This window comes from Ischnura elegans, chromosome 2 (genome assembly GCF_921293095.1).
Source record: "Ischnura elegans chromosome 2, ioIscEleg1.1, whole genome shotgun sequence".
Classification (NCBI taxonomy): domain Eukaryota; kingdom Metazoa; phylum Arthropoda; class Insecta; order Odonata; family Coenagrionidae; genus Ischnura; species Ischnura elegans.
The window spans coordinates 144,727,434-144,738,021 of record NC_060247.1 but is presented as its reverse complement, the minus strand read 5'-3'; the positions used below and the strand labels follow the sequence as shown (position 1 = coordinate 144,738,021).

The following is a 10,588-nucleotide window of genomic DNA, read 5'->3' as shown; positions in this document are numbered from 1 at the left end:
AGAAAATCAAGCTATTCTTGGATTCTGAAACGTGTGTTAGAACTTTTCGGATAATAAAAAAGCTATGGTTATGTCGCTCATGCCGAGGAATTGCTGTCAGTGTCTGAGGCCATGGGAAGTAACATATCACTAAAAATGCATTCCCTTCATTCACACCAGGATCTTTTCTTAGAAAATTTAGGAGCAGTTTCAGAATAACACTGGGAACGGCTCCATTAAGACATCACCAAATGGCATAGCTGAATAAGAGGGTGAAAACAATCGGTATGAGCGTTTGCGCTAGTGAGAGGACGAAATGTTTGTAAAATTGTCAGTAAAGGGTGTTATGGAGGGCATGAACATAGAGAAAACAGGAAAAATTGGCCAAAATCACATATTCTTCTCTTTTCGCGATGTTCTACCACCTAAAAAATTTACCGATGCACTAGCCAAAAGGTATTCAAAAACGCTCCCGAAACATATTTTTTCTTCGTGGCCCACTCAAAAATATTTTGTGAAAACATGCCTTTTTTTTGCTGCACATCAATATATCGATACTGAAAGACGAAGACAACGGAAGAATTTCAGCCGATTCAGGTAAGTGCACGATTTATTAAAGCTGATTTAGTTTTCTTTGGTTACGATCGGGGACCATGCTTTTATTAAAATCATTTAAACCTCAGAAAGAAAACCTCAGAAACCCACCTGATAAACAGAGACCTCCTAGAAAGATATCAGCTGAGGTATTTATGCCGATATATGTACTATTGGATAACTTATGCCTGTGTTAAATTTTCCACGTCTTCTTACCCGTGAACCCTAAGTGAACCTTACCAGTGGTTATCCAATGTCATAATAAGTTCAACTCTTAAGTCTCTGTATCTCAGTGACGGGTAAGAATAATGTCAAATCAGGTATATTCCCATCAAGGTCACCCTGGCTTTTTTTCCGATTTCCGGCCCCTGTCATGACCACCTAGATACTCACATAGCCCACTAGATACTATGTATATAGGTGGTCATGCCCCTGTGCGGCGGCCACAACCAGACCCGGAGACGACGTACACTGGGCTGAAATCGAAAACAGCTGGACAAAACCCCCAAAACATTTTTTGAGTACGGAATTCGAAACTTTGCACAGTTGTTGTCAATACGTTGGTGCATTTTTTGACGTAAACAATTTTTCAAAGGTTACATTTGTAAACAAATAACTTAGCGTCAAAGTTGAACAATTTTCGCAAAAATTACCCGCACTGATTTTATTTTGAAATTCAACTTGTTGAAACTAATGCCACAATTTCTGTAGCAATTCAATACCAACAAATACTTGGAATATATTATGAATACAAGTATGAACAGGAGTTTACTTTATATCCACAATGCAGAAGCTTCATAGAAAGGCGTGGTATGCGTCGCTTGGCTACACACGGCGGAAGTATCTACTTTTTCTTCACGTTTATGTAATACAATTGGCTGAAAATAGGTTCCATCATTCTGCTAAATATATCTAAGGTTAATAATAAAATAAAATCAGAGTAAAGCCTTCAAATGGAAGAGATACTAGTGCTTTTTAACATGGTTTGACTTTTTTGTCAATAATGCAATTCACGACACCACTGCAAGAGAACAAAGTTGGCAATTTACATAAAGAATCTACGGCAGTCGATTTTGGCGACATTTATTCTACTTTGACCTCATATATATTGTTAACATGAGGGCACTGAAAAGAATAAGTATGTGAAGTTGTGCACAATTAATTTAAAAATAATGCGAAGTTTCAACTTCCTATCGCAATAAAATGGCTTTTGAGGTTTTGGCCAACTTTTTTCGATTCCAGTCGCCATCAGTCTGCAAAAGCCGTTTTTTTTACGGGTCTACAGTACTTCTTTTACCTTTTTGAATGCGTCTTTGCTACTACATAGTATTTCTGGCTAATAATAATACCAGAGATTTTCCGTATGCAATCGGCAGTGGTAAATTTCCATTTAGGAAGATTAATTTTCCGGAATTCGTCATTTCTTAGGACAGTAGTGGCAAGTGTAAAATCTGTAGTATTATCGGCAAGACGTCAATTAGCCTCCGACACGAAGGGGCGCTATGAATAGCGTACTTCTTCGCTGACCTACTCTTAATGACAGGCAGGGAAGATTTTTATATGTGCTGTCTAATTTCCCAAAAAGAAAGGCCCTTCCGTGAAATGAAAGCAGTCATTCTGTATTCATGAATTTTATTATGATTCACATCACCTTGGTGATGCTTACAGCAACGTAGTAGATAATACATAGAAAGCACTTTAGTAAAGATGATATATGCCTGCCAATGAATGGGCTAACGCCATAAAACTTACCTCACTTTGTAACGCATTCCTCAATATGTTCCTCACTCTAATTATTCATGTATAAAATGATCCATGACGGCACTGACACTTTATTTCAGTACACGTACGCACAAATATTTCGCACGGCTCGCAGCCCCCATTCGCTCAAACGCAAGTCACAGTCTCGATTGCTCGAATGCTACATCAAACAGAAGAAACTGTAGTTATTTCCAACATCAAAAATTTTCATTGATCAAATGCTTCGTCCAGCAAAAAGGAAGTTGATTGAGATAGCTGTGTACAAACGCGATGTCACTCGTAAAATGATCACTTCTTGTCTTTCGTCTAATTAATAATTGCATTGAGAAATTGAAGAACTCGATTGCTATTTAGAATATTTATTTAGACCTTAGGAGGCTTTCAAACATCGGGCTAATTTTCTCCCTTGCTGATCCGATCGCGGCATTATTATAATGATCTAGATTCAATGCTCCGAATGAACTTTTCACGAACGTTCTGTGCTTTTTGGTGTGTCTTGCGAATCAGCAAACTTGACCACTATGTATCGTGATCGTTGAATTTGCTCTAGGAGAATAAAATGTTGCATTGCCTGCCAGAATGGTAAAATGACTATCAGGTACTTGGCATGGCTTGCTGCCATAAATGGAAATAAATTAGCTGCACTTTATTACAAACGATACTTTGCAAGTACCAATTTTGCGAATTAATTTTAATACAATACAAATCTGAGTCAATTTTGGAAAAGTTTATTTCAAGATTCCAAAAATGTATATGAAAACTTTCTCGTAGCTCAATAACAGAGAGCCACAGACATAAAAAAATAAATGCATATCCATTAATGTTGACTCTTTTAATAATTCATCACTGGCAAATATTCATATCATCATATAATTTGAAGGGTGAAGTAATTTCATAAGATGACTATCGCTCATCCATAAATATTCAACATAAACCAGTCTCACTATCCAATTTATCCATTTCTGCCAAAAAGGATTAGTGATTTTTTTCTTTAACATGAACGAAACACATTCATGCCACTATAATCATCAATAACTTTATCCGTAGGCCATTAAGGCAGTCGTGCATTAATGCAGCTACAAGTCAAATGCCTGCCTCCTCCAAACTGCCATTTGTCAATCACCATCAGTTACCTCAATCGAGTGAAATCCACCTCTCTTTTTCCACATACCTCCCTTTACCTTGATTGGTGTACTAATTGAAAAGAACATGGTTATAAAAATTTAGATTAATGCAATTTCGGACAACGCTCTATTTTTAAATGTAATGATATTAACAGCAAGCGATTACGTAACATACTCTCAGTTAGTTAAAACTTCCCTATTTATACACATTTTTCTTCAAACAACGAACATATGACACCAAATTCCACGCTAGATTATTTGTGTTCGCCAGCATATCAATCATCTTCAGATTTTTTTTTATTTAAAGCATTTCGGTTCACAATTTTTCAAATATTTTTTGGGGAAGCATCACAAGTACGCGATATGATAATAATCGGCGTAAATCTCTGTAGTGGACTCGATTCCACGGCTTGAATGAGATGATAAAATATGCGTTAACGATAACTTTATAGATATATTTCAACGAAGTTAAAGTTTTAATTTCCTTGACCAAAGTATTTCATTAAAAATGAAGCAATTAAAAAGGGCACCAAAAATTACTGCGCAATATTAATCAGCAATATATCTTCGTAATAAGTCCCCACAGATATATAAAAAACATCTCAATAGAGATGCAAGGTACCTGTACATAACCTTGAATACATTGGTAGACACTTCTATAGCGAAAGCCCAATTCATCCGATTTACAATACCCAAACGCCCTAGTTAAGAGCATTCATACCAATATATACAGGGATACGTCAAATCAAGAACAAAATTAAAAATTCTTATCACAGATATGTTGTGTGTACACTTGACTACTTCGCTGGAACTCCTTACAGGTACCAAAGAATTTGAATTATGATTCCAATTCACTGCTCGCGAAATTATAATATTGACCTTTTTTCTCCTCAGGTTTACTGTGATTACCACAGACCCTGAGCTATGACTATTGGCACATACCTCACTCATTTCAATGCTATTTTGACCTCAGAGCTAACATTCGACTCCAGTGTGAACACCCAATATCCCAGACTCCAGTATTCCCACCGTTAATAAACCAAGAATTGGATGACCTGCCATGGTGACTGACAGGGTCAAAAGTAAAACCAAATGAGTAACACGATAAGGAGTATGTAATTTGTGTCCTGGATGAAAACTCAAAATGCAAGTGTCAAAACCGCTCCACACAAGGAGCACAAAAGAGTGCGTACACACCGAGTTCCACCCCAGTTTTGCATAAACGATTGCGTTTGCACAAAACGTTGATTTGAATGCAGCAAATGGACTGAGCGTAAAAAAACGTCAGCAAAATGGCTAGGAGTTGTTCACGCACTAATACTTCAGTAATATCGGCCGGGGCATTCTCCTCAAGCACGACTTCATTAACACATTCTTTAATTTCTGGACGTTAAAAATATAAATACCCGATGACACTTGTCTACTTTTAAGGCCTAAATTTATCCCAACCTAACCATTAAAATGAAATATTGGTCAGCATTCCTAGGAGTGTCCATTGTACTTGAGTTGCCTCGGGCCCAGATAGATATGGCGCCGAAGCGTCCGAAGAAATCACAGCGAAAAAGACCTCTCCCGATACGAGAGAGGACGCGCAGCAACGCTACGACTCAATGGCCGAAGCGATCAGGTTGTGGAAGACGCACGACGTGGATTCTGCGTGCAGCATAGCGGCGTGGTGTCCGCAAGAGAACTGAGGTCCTTCCCGCCGAGGCACCTGCTCGGTCACAGCCGCTGGGCAACCGCTTCGAAGGAGCTGCTGTTCCGCTTCTTCCGCTTTCCGCTTCCTCCGCCGCCTCGCCTCGCTCATGAGCAGCGCCTCGTCCTGCTCGTCGTCAATGGCACTGAGCATGCGCGGGGGCGTCCGCGAGGGCGGCATGCAGAAGAGCACGAGTGGCTCCAACGCCACCTCCTGGCCCTTGCTCTTATCCTCCCTGGCCTCCCGTTGCAGCCTTCGCACCGTGTTGTTGATGAGGACGGATCGGCGCAGGGAGCTCTCCGGGTCTTCGATTCGGCGCAGCTTTGCCACCGAGATCTTGAGTACCTTTCGCCGTTCCTCCTTCAGCCGGTACTTAGCGCTGATCATGGACGGCCGCGCATAACAGGGGCCCGCGCCGATCCGACGCCGGCCTACGCCGAACGCCTCTTCAGCTCCCTCGGTAGGCTTCATGGCGCCTGCAATTAAAGACGCAGAGAAGTGAGTTAATTTAGGAAAAAAGGTTACTGAAAGTCATGCCGATGAAAAATTTCAATCAGTCTTTTCACTATTCCTTGACTGTAAACATTAAATTAAATGCAAAAGACAATATTAAATATATGGACTAAACAGGAGTATAATTGGGTGCCTCGTTTTGCCTCTTTTTATAGGAAAGAATCGTTACATCCGGCAAAAGTTGTGTGCCGATATGAGTAGGTACTGCAAATATGATTTTTTTGTCAAATAGGTTAATAACTTCTGCCCGCCATTTTGCCAAGAAATTTCAAAACTTTTTACGAAAAATGTTCAAAATGTAAGTAATTTGAATTTGGTTTGATCGAGCGCTCATTCATAGCAATGAGGTATAACTTTGGACTGTAATTGATATTTTTTTAACAAATTCGTGAGCTAAATTGCTTTTAATTATCGAGAAAATGACATTTTATTATGTCCTCGATAACAATTACGTAGGGCAGGAAACCAGTAAACACGTCGCCTCGTTTACGCTATGCTTGAGATAAAAACACCAACAATTGACGTTTATTTCAATCAATATCGCGGAAATCATGTCTGAAAATGTCAAGGACTACTGTTGGCGTCAAAATTATGTGCCGCTGTCATTTGCAGCTTTATATCTGGGCTTCAGTGCATGCTACAATGATGGGTGATGCGTCATTTTAAAGATAATTTTATTTTAAATTCTAATTTATTTTCTGTTTTATGAACAATTCAAAAATGTAGACACTTCAGTGCAACAAATGACTCCCTGCACCGTAAAATTAGCCGTTTTGTCAACTTCATGGACTTTGTAACTCAGCCTAGGGAAAACTACAACGCCTACAGCATTCAGCTTCCACAATAAGTTGCTCACATCTATGTAAACTAATAAAATGGCTTTTTAGATTTTTTTAAGAATGTGCGAGTACCCTAAAATTCAAGACGAGTCGAGTAATTGGTACTCGCCTCGAGAGTTTGAGTAGCATTACGAATGTCGAGTCGAGTAGTTACGGCTACAGAGCTTTCGAGGCTAGTAAGTCCAGCAATCTGCCGACCGGAAGCGATATCATGATACTCATGAAATAATACAGTTTTTAAAGCCGATAAGTCATTCTAATGCCTTGACCTGGTAGTTTCGACTTGCTGTATACACTACCTGTAGTTGTGGACGTGGGCGCCGAATACCTTTACGTCAGCCGCAGCGGCCGATCGTCTTCCGACCCGGCACATTAATTTTCATTCATCTTCTACTTCTGACTAGCCGTCCACGATCCTTTTCCTCCTTACATTAGGCTAGATATTCATCATAGAAAATTGGAGTAGAATATATTGTAGTATGCATTGCTGTATTGCCTAGTTCAGAAATTATCATACTCGACTCGACATCAAAAAGTGCTAATCGAATATCCGAAGTATTTTTAGAACGCATATTTTGTTTTAAGTTAACAAAAATGTTTAAACATTATCTAATCCTATATTTAACCCCGAAAGAAGAAATAAAACTAATATAAACACTTTTTAATTTCCAAGTAGGCTTCCGCGGAGATTATGATGATAAATGCGGAAAAATACTCGGAAAAATCACCAGATATCACTTTTTAATTTATTTGAAATTTTTTTTGATCTGAAAATTTATTATTTATATGTACCATAAATTATATGTGGGCATTATGAAAGTGCGCCGGAGTGAACGAATGCTGCGTTGCCACGTCTTGAGCGCGGAACTAAAAAAAAAAAAAAACATTCGGGTGACTTGCGACTGAAACATTTTCCTTGGAGCTTCAGGAAACGTTCAAGAAATCAAACTATTAAATAAATCCATCATAAATGCTTGACATGCGTATTACCTTATTTGTTCCTCTAATAAAGTAGCCCTCTTTTCATCACTTTAAGAATGTTTCGTTGCTAATTCCTCTCAAACCAGGAGCTAGAATGAATGTAAATAACCAATGAAAATCTACCTTCTCAATCCTTTGAGCAGCCTCACAACGCTATTCCTATCCTCCCTTGTAACCCGTGTGCACAATTTCGATGGTACACACCCGTGAAACCCATCCACGCCCCTCAACCCGCCCCGCGTCCACGCGAGAGTGCTCCACGAAGAACAAGACTAGGGTTAAGCGCAGCGCCTCAAGGAGACAATGCGCATACGAGGGCACAACTTCCCTAAAAATACTTCAGAAAGGTTTTCAACCCTGCCTGCTTTCTAACATGGCCCTACGCATGGCTATGATGATTCGGACTCATCACGGTGTGACACCCAAACCTACGATTCTCATATCGAAATCATTTTTTCAGTCTAACGTTGCCACTTTACCATGGCTAGGCGCTGCAAAATTGGAACAGGAAGTGACAAGAGAAGGACGAAAAGTTTGTAAAGCTCATCGCTCAATTGTTTTCATGGATTTGTCCAAGCAAGGAAGAATACGGGTGGAAGAAAAATGATAGATTAAATACACGGTCATACCATTAATTTTTTTTTTTTTCAAAATCGTCAATCGTATTTCGATGACCCTTGGGTACACAAGGATAGGCAAAAAAATATTTTCGAAAAAATTTAAATGATTAGTTAGGGGGAGGCGCCTAAATACCAACACCCTTAATTTGTCATACGATTCCGCGACAACTGCCAATATAAGGGTAATCGGGGTAAGTTATGACCCATTGCACAAAATTTTCGCCGGTTTTAGCGTATCTTTCACCATTTAGGCTTTGCGGCCCGCGCAGCCTGGCGCCAAGAGTGGCGCAAAGCGATGCGGCTCGCGCGACGCATATCTCAGCCGCGGCTGAGGCCGTTCCCCTCCCCTCCTCCTCACCCACGGTCGACCGCCATGCTCACATGCTTGTTCAGTGACTCTCTCTCAAAGTCAGATTTTGAACTCGTTTCGTAGACCAAATCATGTCGGCACGTATGGTAATCTATCTTCAATTCATTCTGGAAAATCGTTACAATTTGTTAACCTACTGAGAAAATTATTCAACAAAACCAGGTTTCAGTTGAGCTCTTTCTTCTTACCCTCATTTATCATTTTTCGAAACTGGTAAACGGTCTGCAGCGAATACTGCTTTTGTTCTTCGTCGTTGGTTATGCTGCTATTGAATTTGTGATTAGGTCCACCATGGCTCATCCCTTCTCATCCATCCCCACCTATGGTCGGTATAGGCTTGATGATATCCTTACAATAACTGCAAGCACAATTACAGAGTTCAGATTTTTTCAGATATAAGTATTTTTGGGCACTGTTTGCACTGACCTGTACGAACAACTTGACTGATCATAACTCTTTTCTTTTTAACATTGATTTCCCGTGGGCCTACAACTTGTTCATCTCAATAGGAATGGTTTGTTTAGTTCATTACATTGTTAGAAAGATGTTAGTTAATTACATTGTTTAGTTAATTACATTGTTAGAAAGCCTTTGGATTACATTGCTTCATGATTTTTACATGCTTAGTTTTCTAGTAGCATGATGCAGTGGGTATTCATGAACTGTTTGAAAATCGGCTATTCTTAATCCAGGATGAGAATGTGTGCTCCTAAGGGTGAAGTTCGATGTGTTGACCTTATTGCTACTTTTGCCAGCATTTGTGAAATCTTCTTTCCATGAAATCTAGACATGATTGCAGTGCATATTTACAATATGTTTTTAGCCAATGACCTTTCAGCCTTTCACTCATGTGCATCGGTTTTGAAATTATTTTAGTCAACTTGCACAACATTTTCAAAAAGTTATATTTTGTTCGTCCTGAACTCATGTTCTATTTTACATGACTATCCCTCTTTAATTATCAAAACATACTTCAGTGAAAATAGATAAAGTTTTGCGATTAAGTTAACAGTGAAGATTGTAGTGAATTATAATGTAAGGATTTGATTATGATGCGACTACACCTTTTATTTCTCTCCTTTACCGAACTTGAGTCTCTCAACTCGCTGCTGGGGACACCCTACGACGCACAGTGTTCCAAAATCGGAAAAAGCCGGACAAATGTCCAAAATGGCTTTTTTTGGGATAGAGATTTAAAACTTAGCATAAATACTCATAAATGATGGCTGATTATGAATGTGTATGCCATTTTTAAATACATTTGATCCATTGCTGAGATACAGCAGCTCAAACATGACCAATTCTTCAAAAACGCGCGCGATCTCGTTTTTCCCTGAAAATCTTGGAACTTGGAGCAGGTGGTGTTGCAGTTGAATGATTTTTTCTATGGAATAAAAAACACAATATTCCTTTGACCAGATGCCTTGGCTATCTTTTCCATGATTTTTGAAGATTTTGGTTCACATCTGCATGGTTTTACAACACAAAATGGCGTATCTATTTTTCGCGTCAAATTTTAAATAAAGTAGACATTATCTTCCATTTACGAAATATGGTAATCGGGAAATTTACATCACAGTGTGAAGTAGAAATTTCTTCAGGAGAATGTGAAGAAATCTTGGAAAAAAGTTTGCGACCAAGGAAATGAGAGCGATTTTTCGATCGCGCGTCAAGTCTGAGCTACGCGACGCGGGACTCTGAGGCTCGCCAACTGCGGTCGATTTATCAAGTTTTTTTCAGAATGAATTCTTGAAAATCGTCATTTGAAGCATGGCACATAGTTTTTATTGACCTAAACCACTATTACCACGATTATGGATCGATCGACTTGACCGTTAAACGCATTACCGCATAACGCGGTATCGTTGACCTTAACTACGCCTGTGGATTCGGTAGTTGATTCATTCAAGGCTATAGGGATGAATTTGAACCATATTGTGTTACTCTCCACCGTAGTTGGTCGAGTGCGAGACCAAGCAGGCAATTTTCAGCGGGTGAAAATCTTGCTCGATAGTGCGAGTCAAGGTTCATTCATAAATAACGTTTGGGGTTGCCTATTGAAAGGACAACCACATCCATTTTCGGTTTAGCCCGAACCGCCGGGGGTGTCG

The 10,588-nt window shown here is 39.5% G+C and overlaps 1 protein-coding gene across 2 annotated transcripts in view; it reads right to left on the bottom strand.

The window, feature by feature from the left end:
- Window positions 1–2,188: 2,188 nt before the first annotated feature.
- The window catches only part of LOC124154745, a 45,108-nt gene continuing 36,708 nt past the window's right edge, over window positions 2,189–10,588 (bottom strand). For both annotated transcript variants that reach the window (XM_046528651.1, XM_046528650.1), the window contains exon 2: window positions 2,189–5,630. In XM_046528651.1, the coding sequence (XP_046384607.1) occupies window positions 5,059–5,625 (567 nt within the window). In that variant the 5' untranslated portion in view covers window positions 5,626–5,630 and the 3' untranslated portion in view covers window positions 2,189–5,058. The remainder of the gene's footprint in view (window positions 5,631–10,588) is intronic.